Raw genomic sequence first — 12,816 nt, forward strand, 5'->3', positions numbered from 1 at the left:
CCCATCCCCCACATCATTACACCTCCACCACCAGCCTGGACCGGTGATACCCCATCCCCCACACCATTACACCCCCACCACCAGCCTGAACCGGTGATATCCCATCCCCCACACCATTACACCCCCACCACCAGCCTGAACAGGTGATATCCCATCCCCCACACCATTACACCCCCACCACCAGCCTGAACCGGTGATATCCCATCCCCCACACCATTACACCCCCACCACCAGCCTGAACCGGTGATATCCCATCCCCCACACCATTATACCCCACCACCAGCCAGAACCAGTGATATCCCATCCCCCACACCATTACACCCCCACCACCAGCCTGAACCGGTGATACCCCATCCCCCACACCATTGCACCCCCACCACCAGCCTGAACCAGTGATATCCCATCCCCCACACCATTACACCCCCACCACCAGCCTTAACCGGTGATACTCCATCCCCCACACCATTACACCTCCACCACCAGCCTGAACCAGTGATACCCCATCCCCCACACCATCACACCCCTACCACCAGCCTGAACCGGTGATACCCCATCCCCCACACCATTACACCCCCACCACCAGCCTGAACCAGTGATACCCCATCCCCCACACCATTACACCCCCACCACCAGCCTGAACCGGTGATATCCCATCCCCCACACCATTACACCCCCACCACCAGCCTGAACCGGTGATATCCCATCCCCCACACCATTACACCCCCACCACCAGCCTGAACCGGTGATATCCCATCCCCCACACCATTACACCCCCACCACCAGCCTGAACCAGTGATACCCCATCCCCCACACCATTACACCCCCACCACCAGCCTGAACCAGTGATACCCCATCCCCCACACCATTACACCCCCCACCACCAGCCTGAACCAGTGATACCCCATCCCCCACACCATTACACCCCCACCAGCCTCAACCGGTGATACCCCATCCCCCACACCATTACACCCCCACCACCAGCCTGAACCAGTGATATCCCATCCCCCACACCATTACACCACCACCACCAGCCTGAACCAGTGATACCCCATCCCCCACACCATTACACCCCCACCACCATCCTGAACCAGTGATATCCCATCCCCCACACCATTACACCCCCACCACCAGCCTGAACCAGTGATACCCCATCCCCCACACCATTACACCCCCACCACCAGCCTGAACCAGTGATACAAGGCAGGATGGATCCATTGGCAAAATTTTGACCCCACCATCAGAATGAAATCCAGACTCATCAGACCAGGCAACGTTTTTCAAAATCTTCTAGTTTCACCCTGACACTTGGGGGCGCCAGAACAATGACAACCTGACACTTGGGGGTCCAGAAAAATGACACTTGGGGGTCCCAGAACAAAGACACTTGGTTGTCCATATTATAATGTAAATGATTTTCTTACTTTGATAGGATTCAGCTTCAGATATTCCTTCAGCTCATTTACATTCAAAGTTTTTGTATTTCCTTCCTTGTTTGCGATCTTATTAAATTCTTCCGCCAAACTCTTTATATTCTTCTCCAGAAATATGACCTGTACAAAGATATGAGGAGGTTCCATCATCTGATCTCCAACCTCCCCATCCACTAATATTATTATTATACATTTATATAGCGATAACATATACCGCAGTGCTTTACAGAGATCACTGAGCCAATCACATCAGTCTCTGTACCAGAGGAGCTTACACTCTAATGTCCCCTCCCCCACAGTCACAGTTTTCTATGCCTCCTATTAATAACATTTGTATTATTGTCCTCCACAATGAGGAAAGGTAGGTTCTCACCCTGTATAATGAGGAAAGGTAGGTACTCCCCTTGTATAATGAGGAACGGTAGGTACTCACCCTGGTAATGAGGAAAGGTAGGTTCTCACCCTGGTAATGAGGAAAGGTAGGTACTCACCCTGATAATAATGGAGGTAGGTACTCCCCCTGGTAGTGAGGAAAGGTAGGTACTCCCCTTGTATAAAGAGGAAAGGTAGGTACTCACCCTGCTAATAAGGAAAGGTAGGTACTCCCACTGAATAATGAGGAAAGGTAGGTACTCCCCTTGTATAATGAGGAAAGGTAGGTACTCACCCTGGTAATGAGGAAAGGTAGGTACTCCCCTTGTATAATGAGGAAAGGTAGGTACTCCCCTCGTATAATGAGGAAAGGTAGGTACTCACCCTGGTAGTGAGGAAAGGTAGGTACTCCCCTTCTAGTGAGGAAAGGTAGGTACTCCCCCTGTATAATGAGGAAAGGTAGGTACTCACCCTGGTAATGAGGAAAGGTAGGTACTCACCTTGGTGCTGTAGGCAGAGAAGAGACTCAGAAAGATCAGAAGACAGAACATTTTGTTGGTGGGTTTGAGGGTTGCAGTCTGGGGATGGGGAGAAGAGAACACAATGATGATGGGTGAGGATGGGTAATATAAACTCTCTATAGGTAATATAACTTACCATGGTGATCGATGTGACGGCACACACTATGCTGGGTACAGGTGTGAGGAGACTTTTATATGAACTGAAATCTGGTCAGACCCTCCTCTCCCCACCCCCTTTATGTGTATTATATTCCTTGTGTGGACACACCCAGCTCTGTACTGATACCTCTATACAGGTGATCCACACTCCAATGACTTGTCCTGCGACTTGGGACTGCAAAGTCACATGACAAGTCGTTCCCCATGATTTCCAATGACAACCATTCATATTAGTACGACTTCATGTCGTGCCGACTTCAATGTAGTCCCTGCACTACTTTGGTCCGACTTTGATGCGAGTTACACAGGCATTCCCTGAAATTGCGGCCGCAAAATCGCGGCAAAATTGCGTGACTTTGGAGTCGCGGTAGTGTTAAAGGGGCCTAACTAGCTTGCTAAAACATTCTTCTCACGACTGAGCCCAGCTCTATCTCCACGGGAAGGAACCTTTTATAGTGTGGGGTGAGACTATGAGCACTGAGCCATGATTGGGCAAAGTCATAACTTTGCCCAATCAGAGCTCTTGCGGTGCTCTTTTGCCCTGACTGGGCAAAGCCTTTCACCTGACCGCTGGTCAGGTGCATTGCTTCAGCCAATCAGAGCTTTTAAAAACACACTGTGTGGCACACAAGTGCATTTTGGGGAGCTCGGCGGGAGAACATGCAAACACCCGAAAGGGCGATGTTTGGGGCTGAACTGATGCTTGACCTGAACAGCTCATCTAAACACCATGGTCTACAGAACAAGTAGGAGAATAAGGGAGCTTGGTTAGGGTCGATTGACTTCCAGTTGGCTTGTGTTCCAGTGTTGGTGTCTTTTCTTTTTGCCAGCAGCCACATCTCGGTTTTACCTGGAGTGTGGTGGCTGCATCATATGACACATCACGGGTAGAGTTGTCACCTCATCCCTTTAAACCTGAACACCTTTGAATTACACGGGTTCTGAGGCTATTTAAATGCAGATAAGGCACCAAGTGAGTTTAATTACCACCTTAATCAGCCACAGAACCTGTGTATTAAATATGTGTTCGGATTTAAAGGGACGAGGTGGCAACCATAATCACAGGACTGCATCCTCTATCAAGTGGGACGTTGTGTCAGTGTTTGAGCACGGAGTCCATGTTCCCGTAGAACTTTTGTGCCTGCAGCTCCCCTAAAAGGTACTGAAGTGTTCCTCTACAACTGTAAGACCTTTAAACCTCTGTAGCCCCCTGCAACTTCCACTAATCTACACAGCAGTCCCTTTTGCACCTTGGCATCCCCATCTGACATCCATTCTCTGCAGCACCACCTCTGTACCCGCAGTCTCCACTACATCCACAGTCTGAACCTGGGCTACACCCAATACCAGGGCAAGACCTTCTAGAACCCAAGAAAAATGAAGCCAAAATGTGCAGTGTTGAGGCAGGCGAAGCTTTATATTTGCACCTAGAGTGGCCGGGACGGCACAGGGAACATAATTGGCCACCACTGTCCACCAGGCCTAGTCTTGACACTTTCTAGTTCATGGAAAACCGAATAGAAAAGTGAAAAAGATGTGACACGGTTCCACCAGTGTTGTTTAGATATCAGGAGCTTTGGGAAGCCAGGTTTTCATTAACGTTTCTGAAACCAATTTTGGTTTTATCTGTAAACTAGTTATAACTCATAAAAAGTGCAAATTGTATTCTTTTGTAAAGTGACTAGAATGAGGTCTGTGGTACAGATTCTGGTTCTGTCTATTTTTGTTATGTGACAGATCACTGTGCTGGTTCTGTTCCCCCAATGCCTATTATGACTAAATCTCAATCATGTAACTATGATAGACCACCCCATCCCGTCCTGCAGATATACAGGCCTTCTCCGTCTCACTGATAGGGACTACAAGGATTACACCGGGACTACACCGTATGACGTCAGTCTAATGAGGATGTTTTTTACTCGGGATCTATGATTTTTGCAAACGGGCTCAATAAATCTTTATATGAGCATCTTGCTGTACCCAAAGGTCTACCGCCTGCTCCTGTTTTCCATTCCACAAGATGGATAAAACCAGTACTTACTGGGAATTAATGAATTGTTCTGTCTGCTCTTCCAATAATGAATGCCAGAGTTTCGGCACCTCAGGCGAGTTCTGAACAATCGTGATCTTTACCTGAACAAACTAATAGTCACAATACAGGCCGGCCTCACAGTACATCTCATCCTCATTGAACTGTTTATCTGCGTTTGTCAACATCAATGTCATGCCACACGCCGATGTTTGTCTTTAACCCATAATGTGGCCTGTACATAACAGAATGTATCTAAAAACCCAAGAGAATACGGGGCATTACATTAACAAAAGATTATAAGCCCTGACACTTGGGGTCCCAGAACCATGGCACCCGGACCCTTAGGGGTCCCAAAACAATGGCACCCAGGGGTCCCAGTACAACGACACCCAGACACTTGGGGGTCCCAGAACAATAACACCCGGGGGTCCCAGAACAATGATACCTGGACACTTGGGGGTCCCAGAAAAATGACACCCAGACACTTGGGGATCCCAGAACAATGACACCCAGACACTTGGTGGTCCCAGAACAATGACACCTGGACACTTGGGGGTCCCAGAACAATAACACCCGGACACTTGGGGGTCCCAGAACAATGACACAGGGACACTAGGGGGTCCCAGAACAATGACACCCTGATGCTTGGGGTCCCAGAACAATGACACACACGGACACTTGGGGTTCCAGAACAATGACACATGCGGACACTCAGGAATATTGGTATTGGATTATAGTCATTCTATATGGTATTCTATAGATATATTGATGCAGAAAACAGAAACACAGAAGCATTTAAATGATACATTTCTAGTTTATTGAGACGTCAGTCTTTGTACAAGGGTCTCCTCCATGGCGGTGGAATGAACAGTCTGAGTGCCTATGCTGCTCTCGCAGAAGAAGGTGTTGCAGGCCACGGTCAAAGAGGCCACCGAGATGAAAAACTCCTGAAAGTCCACCTCCCCATCTCCATTCTCATCCAGCTCCTTCAGGATCCTGTCCACGGAGGTGGCGTCTTTCTGCTCCTAGACTTAGAAGACTTAGATTTTTTTTTTTTAATCAACAAAAAGGTTTTTATTAATGAGAACACAAGGCAAAACATGGAACAATTGCAATCGTATGACATAGATATAAAACAGGAGTCTCATTTCTCATTACAACATATGAGTGGCATTAACAATAAGGCCAACACTGCTATCATACAGCTGAAAAAACATTGTATAAAACCCTGAGTTCCTGTTTACCCTGAATTTAGGAAAAAAAAATACAAACAAACAGATGAGCAGCCTAGTGCTCAGCTAAGAAGAAAACATAAGTAAATTAAATAAAATAAAAATATAAAGATGATGTACCAACCGATCATATATCATTAGGGATTGACATTTGCTGAACAAGCAAGGCACTCCTAGCACGTCACTCAACTTTCTGAACCATATAGGGCACCAACGTCAGTTCCAAAAGCCCAGTTATCCCATCATCAGTCTGTTCAGGGCCAATTGTGGAGGTGCAACAACTGGGGAGTTAAGCCAACACTTCCAGATGTTGGTACATTTTTTTGGTGATTTTCTATGGCGATACATGTTTTTTGAGGATAGCATTGACCATTTGTATCCACTGTGCCTCATTTAGGGATGCGTGCTGAGAGCTACAAATGGGCAATCAGCTTCCTGGCTAAATATAGCAGCCTCGTGAGGGCTACATATACCGGGGGGAGTTACAAGTCCTCGTCCAGGCATCCCAGTAAACAAACCATCGCCAGAGCATATGAATGAGTTCACCCGGGTGAGCCTGGCATTTGGGGCATATGGGGGAGTCACGCCTGCCCCACTTATGCAACTGTACTGGAGTGCGGTATACTCTGTGTAATATAAACAGGTGAGACAGTCTCTGTGCCGCTGATACTGATACCAAGGAACCCACTCCCAGAATCTGATTCCACTGCTCGCCATCGATGGGACCAATATCTCGCTCCCACCCCTCCCTACATGGTAACAAGTCAGGGGCTTGTATGTGTGATAGTAGGTGGGTATAGATTCTAGAAATGATTCCCCTATTCTCAGGGTCAGGATATATGGACTCAAGGAATGTGGAATCTTCTAATTGTAAGTTGGATTGTCGACTTTGGTATCTAATGGCATCTTGTAATTGTATGTATTGAAAGAGGTGGCCTTTAAGTGCAGGGAATTCGCTCAGTAATTGTCTGTACGGCTTTAGGACAGGTCTGTCAAGTATCTGTGTGAAGAATCTAACCCCCGCCCTTTCCCAGGCCGACCAGTTAGGAGATAACCCGTCAGTCCCAAAGTGGTCCTAACCCTCCTCCAGATTTTCATCAGTGACCTAACTGTGGGGCAGTCAGAGGGAACACTAGGAAAGCCCATCTCCATATGGGACAGGGCAGTGTGATCCATTCCAAGACCCAGGAGGAGATCACAGGAGGGGTCTGACACCGTCTCAAGTTCCCACCCCGTGAAATGTTGCATCTGCGCAGCCAGATAGTACATTAGAGGGTGAGGAATCGCCATGCCTCCCTGTTCTTTTGGGAGTTGTAGAATGGGCAGTTTAATTCTCGCCAATCCACCTCTCCAAATGAGCACTCTAAACTGTGAATATATACGCCGGACCAGTACTGTGGTATGGAAGACTGTCACCATCCCCTTCCTGGCCCTTTTTGTATGAAGGCGGAGGGGAAGCACTTGTGATTCGGTGAGGTTCCTACTGGGCTCGGCCACCTCCTGGCTGACACTGGGCCCGGCCACCTCCTGGCTGACACTGTGCCCGGCCACATCCTGGCTGACACTTGTCCGGCCACCTCCTGGCTGACACTGGGCCCGGCCACCTCCTGGCTGACACTGTGCCCGGCCACATCCTGGCTGACACTTGTCCGGCCACCTCCTGGATGACACTGGGCCCGGCCACCTCCTGGATGACACTGGGCCCGGCCACCTCCTGGCTGACACTGGGCCCGGCCACATCCTGGCTGACACTGGGCCCGACCTTCTCCTGGATGACACTGGGCCCAGCCTCCTCCTGCCTGCCACTTTCCACACCTTCCTCCAGGCTGAGCTCATCCTGTGTATAAAAAGGGACATGTTTATAGTTTTTGGTTCATCAATGACACACAATTTTCTTATCATGACTTGCAAATTCAATGTTAATACATATATAAGAGTATAGAAATCTGACACCAGCATTTGTTAAAGCAGGTGACAAACATTTTTGGCCACTACTGTCAATTGATATGTATACATTATTTTTAGGATAAAATCCTTAATCAATTATAACATCTAGTTAACATCATTAATATTAGAACAATAAATATGTCTGAAATTAATTTACCTGACTCCAGATGGTCACATCCAGTTCTTCCAGGATGGAAGTCCCAGGTTGGTCCTCATCAGCCTCTGCTGGGGTGGAGGGAAGGGTGCATGGAAGGGTGGAGGGAAGGGTGGTGGGAAGGGTGCATGGAAGGGTGGAGGGAAGGGTGGAGGGAAGGGTGCATGGAGGGGTGGAGGGAAGGGTGCATGGAAGGGTGGAGGGAAGGGTGCATGAAAGGGTGGAGGGAAGGGTGGAGGGAAGGGTGCATGGAAGGGTGGAAAGAAGGGTGGAGGGAAGGGTGGAGGGAAGGGTGCATGAAAGGGTGGAGGGAAGGGTGGAGGGAAGGGTGCATGGAAGGGTGGAAAGAAGGGTGGAGGGAAGGGTGGAGGGAAGGGTGCATGGAAGGGTGGAGGGAAGGGTGCATGAAAGGGTGGAGGGAAGGGTGGAGGGAAGGGTGCATGGAAGGGTGGAAAGAAGGGTGGAGGGAAGGGTGCATGAAAGTGTGGCGGGAAGGGTGCATGGAAGGGTGGAGGGAAGGGTTGAAAGTTATGCCCTGGCTTCAGTCTGGTCATCAAGAAAACATAGTTTTTTGTAGTACCACAGCCTGGGTACATACCCATCATCTGCTGATGACCCTGATCTCAGGGAATTCTGGATCTTGTTATGCTCCCTCCTATACATATTTCACAAGATTCCAATTTTCTTTTCCAAAATCTCCACGGTTGCTTCTGGGATGAAATTTTGCACAAATGCCAGAAGTCTCTCCAGCATTGACTTCCTTACTGGTTTGATGTAATATTGAGGGTGTTTGACCTCCCACAGATTCCTCATCTCCCTGTACTTATCATTAAAGGCTGTCATAAATTCTGGTCCTTAAATTTGGCATTCATGTTTTCTGTAAAAGATAATACACAAGACAAAAACACTAATGTTTCAGCTAAACCCTCATCATCTTATCCCAACATAGGCCTCATCAATCTTTAAGCAGTATAGTCTGCTACATAGTTTACTAATAAAAAAATTACCTTTGTTTCTGGCGTTCCAGTCCTCTATCCTCTACGCACAGAACATACGTATGACACAATACGTAATAACTTTTTATACACTGCGCATGCGTGAAACTCTGCCTGCGTCGCCCTCCCCTGACGTTCTTTTTTAACGAATATTCTCCCTTCTCTCTATGGTGCGTAGTAGGAGAAAAAATGGCGGAGACACATCAGGTGTGTACTACCTCAGGTAGCAACGGAAGACAGGAGCCCGGGAAAGTCCCGATCTTTGAATCGGAAATTTAAGGCCTTCAATATGGCCTTTGAAGAGATGGTGGAGATGTTGGCAATATTGAGAAAAAAAGACTATGATGGGAAGTATGGACCGTACACCCGGCCTAATTTCCGAAAAGCCAAAATAATGGCGAAGGTGGGGAATACCTTGCATGTTCGTTTTGGGGGACAGCGTTCGAAAGATCAGCTTAGGAAAAGATGGTCCGACCTCAAACTCTGGGAGCCGGATCAGTACAGATGGATCCGTAAAGTGCTTAAAAAAAGTAAGTACTTGTCATGTGTTCATATTCTGTTTATTACCTTGCATACTGCTCCATGTGCTTTCATTTAATATATGAGTTTAGACCCTTTTTAAACTATCGTAGTAAACATTGTTCCATACATATACGGTATATAAATAAATATATATATATATATATATATATCGGCTCTTCTCAACCTTTAACTCTCTGCTTCGTCCCCCACCCCTTCTACCCACTAACTCACTCACTGCCCAAGAGATTGTCAATCACTTCAAAGACAAGATCGATGCAATTCGTGGGGACACATCCACTGTGCGTACGTCTTCCCCACCCAACATACCTTGCCTAGCAGCACATTCAACACTCTCCTCTTTTGAATTGGCTACTACTGAAGAGGTTACAAAACTTTTCTCGGATGCCCACCTAACCAATTGTCCCATGGATCCTGTTCCCTCACAACTACTACGGTCACCCTCTTCTTCTATCCTATGCTCCCTCACCCACATCTTCAATCTCTCCCTCTCTAGTGTCATCTTCTTCTCCCCTCTAAAACATGCGCAGATCACTCCCATTCTTAAAAAGCCCTCACTGGACCCTACCGACCTGAACAACTTAAAGGGGTTGTAAAGGTAATTTTTTTTTTTAAATAACAAACATGTTATACTTACCTTCACCGTGCAGCTCGTTCTGCACAGAGTGGCCCCGAACCTGGTCTTCTGGGGTCCCTCGGCGGCTGTTTCGGCTCCTCCCCACAAGGACTCACCACCTTAATGTGAGCTCCCTCGCATGGTGGTTAGTTCTTGCGGGCACGCTCCCGCACGCTGTATCACTCAGCCCCGCCCTGGCGTGCCGCATCATTGGATGTGATTGACAGCAGCACGAGCCAATGGCTGCACTGCTTTCAATCCATCCACTGTAGCCAATCAACGGCCAGGCTGAGTGGCGAAATCGATGTCGGGAGCGAGCGGGGGACTTTCGAGGGGTCAGGTAAGTAAAACAGGGGGGCTCGGGGCGGCGGTATTGTCTGAAGTTTTTTCACCTTAATGCATAGAATGCATTAAGGTGAAAAAACTTTTACCTTTACAACCCCTTTAAGACCCATTTCATTGCTCCTATTCACCTCTAAACTTCTAGAACGCTTAGTCTACAACCGCCTTAGCTCCTACCTCAGTGAAAATAACCTTCTTGACCCCTTACAGTCTGGCTTTCGCTAGCAGCACTCCACAGAAACTGCCTTACTGAAACTCACTAATGATTTACTAACTGCTAAAACCAACAGCCAGTACTCCATACTCCTACTACTTGACCTCTCTGCAGCCTTTGATACTGTTGACCACCTGCTCCTTCTCAATAAACTACATTCCCTTGGCCTCTGAGATTCTGCTCTATCCTGGTTCTCTGCCTATTTATCACAGCGCTCCTTCAGTGTCACCTAGAACTCTGTCTCCTCCTCTCCATTGCCCATTTCTGTGGGGGTCCCCCAAGGCTCGGTTCTTGGACCCCTTCTCTTCTCTATCTACACCTCCTCCCTCGGTCACTTAATAACTGCCCACGGCTTCCAATACCACTTATACACTGATGACACCCAAATCTATCTGTCTACTCCTCACCTCACTCCTTCAGTCTCCTCTCGCATTACTAACTTACTAACTGACATATCAGCCTGGATGTCCCACCACTTCCTTCAACTAAATCTCTCTAAAACAGCTATTAATATTCCCCCCAACCCCCTCCATCAAAATCAACAATGCAACCATCAGTCCCTCCCCTCACGCCAGGGTACTTGGTGTAATCCTAGACTCTGACTTGTCATCTCAGCCGCAAGTCCAATCATTGTCAAAAGTTTGTAGAATTCACCTCCGTAATATCTCTAAAATTTGCCCCTTTTTAACAAATGAAACCACCAAGCTCCTCATTCACTCCCTTGTTATCTCTCGTCTTGACTATGGCAACTCCCTTCTCATTGGCCTGCCTCTCCATAGGCTCCTACCCTCTTCAGTCTATCATGAATGCTGCTGCCAGACTTATCCACCTTACCAACCGCTCAGTGTCTGCCAACCCTCTCCTCCAATCCCTACACTGGCTCCCAGTCACCCAGCAAATTAAATTCAAAATACTAACCACAACATACAAAGCCATTCACAACTCTGCCCCAAGCTACATCACTAATCTTGTCTCTAAATATCACCCACATCGACCTCTCCGCTCTTCTGAAGACCTCCTGCTTTTAAGCTCTCTCATCTCCTCCTCCCATGCTCGTCTCCAGGATTTCTCCAGAGCCTCTCCCATCCTCTGGAACTCGCTACCTCCATCTATACGGCTATCCCCTACTCTTGCTACCTTCAGGCGATCCCTGAAAACTCATCTCTTCAGGAAAGCCTATCACGTCTCCAACTAATCTACCACTTCCACCAGCTCATTCCCCACAGTTACAACCTTTTGTACCCCCTGCCCCACCCTATTAGATTGTAAGCTCTTCTGAGCAGGGCCCACTTAATCCTCTTGTATTTTATTGTATTATAACTGTATTGTCTCCCTTTTATATTGTAAAGTGCTGCATAAACTGTTGGCGCTATATAAATCCTGTATAATAATAATATATATAGATGTATGTATGTATATATATATGTATGTATATATATATATATATATATATATATATATATATATATATATATATATATATATATATGAACTATATATTATATATATTTCATATATATTTATGTGTGTATATATATATATATATATATATATATATATACACACATAAATATATATGAAATATATATAATATATAGTTCATATATATGTATATATGTGTGTGTATATATATATATATATATATATATATATATATATATACATACATACATACATACATATATCTATATATATTATTATTATACAGGATTTATATAGCGCCAACAGTTTACGCAGCACTTTACAATATAAAAGGGAGACAATACAGTTATAATACAATAAAATACAAGAGGATTAAGAGTGCCCTGCTCAGAAGAGCTTACAATCTAATAGGGTGGGGCAGGTGGTACAAAAGGTTGTAACCGTGGGGAATGAGCTGGTGGAAGTGGTAGGAGATTAGTTGGAGACGTGACAGGCTTTCCTGAAGAGATGAGTTTTCAGGGATCGCAGGGATATGTATATGTATATGTATATATATATATATATATATATATATATATATATATATATATATATACAGTGGGGATCTAAAGTTTGGGCACCCCAGGTAAAAATGTGTAGTAATGTGCATAACGAAGCCAAGGGAAGATGGAATAATCTCCAAATGGCATCAAATTACAGATTAGACATTCTTATAATATGTCAAAAAAGTTAGATTTTATTTCCATCATTTACACTTTCAAAATTACAGAAAACAAAAAAGGCGTCTGCAAAAGTTTGGGCACCCTGCAGAATTTATAGCATGCACTGCCCCCTTTGCAA

The 12,816-nt window shown here is 46.3% G+C and overlaps 1 protein-coding gene and 1 long non-coding RNA gene across 4 annotated transcripts in view; both read right to left on the reverse strand.

Moving 5' to 3' along the window:
- LOC141116359 (uncharacterized) overlaps positions 1 to 12,816 on the reverse strand; it is an 80,860-nt gene that overhangs the window by 29,136 nt on the left and 38,908 nt on the right. The window lies entirely within an intron of this gene.
- Positions 1 to 12,816, reverse strand: part of LOC141116357 (protein S100-A1-like) — a 38,961-nt gene that overhangs the window by 3,450 nt on the left and 22,695 nt on the right. The window contains exons 1-3 of one of the 3 annotated variants that reach the window (XM_073608592.1): positions 2,460 to 2,567; positions 2,303 to 2,380; positions 1,422 to 1,550 (exon numbers count right to left, since the gene is read on the reverse strand). In XM_073608592.1, the coding sequence (XP_073464693.1) occupies positions 1,422 to 1,550; positions 2,303 to 2,380; positions 2,460 to 2,462 (210 nt within the window). In that variant the 5' untranslated portion in view covers positions 2,463 to 2,567. Of the gene's footprint in view, positions 1 to 1,421; positions 1,551 to 2,302; positions 2,381 to 2,459; positions 2,568 to 12,816 lie in introns of those variants that run through there. The other 2 variants (XM_073608589.1, XM_073608590.1) reach the window with 2 other exon arrangements.

The sequence above is a fragment of the Aquarana catesbeiana genome, linkage group LG13 (assembly GCF_042186555.1).
Source record: "Aquarana catesbeiana isolate 2022-GZ linkage group LG13, ASM4218655v1, whole genome shotgun sequence".
Taxonomy (NCBI): domain Eukaryota; kingdom Metazoa; phylum Chordata; class Amphibia; order Anura; family Ranidae; genus Aquarana; species Aquarana catesbeiana.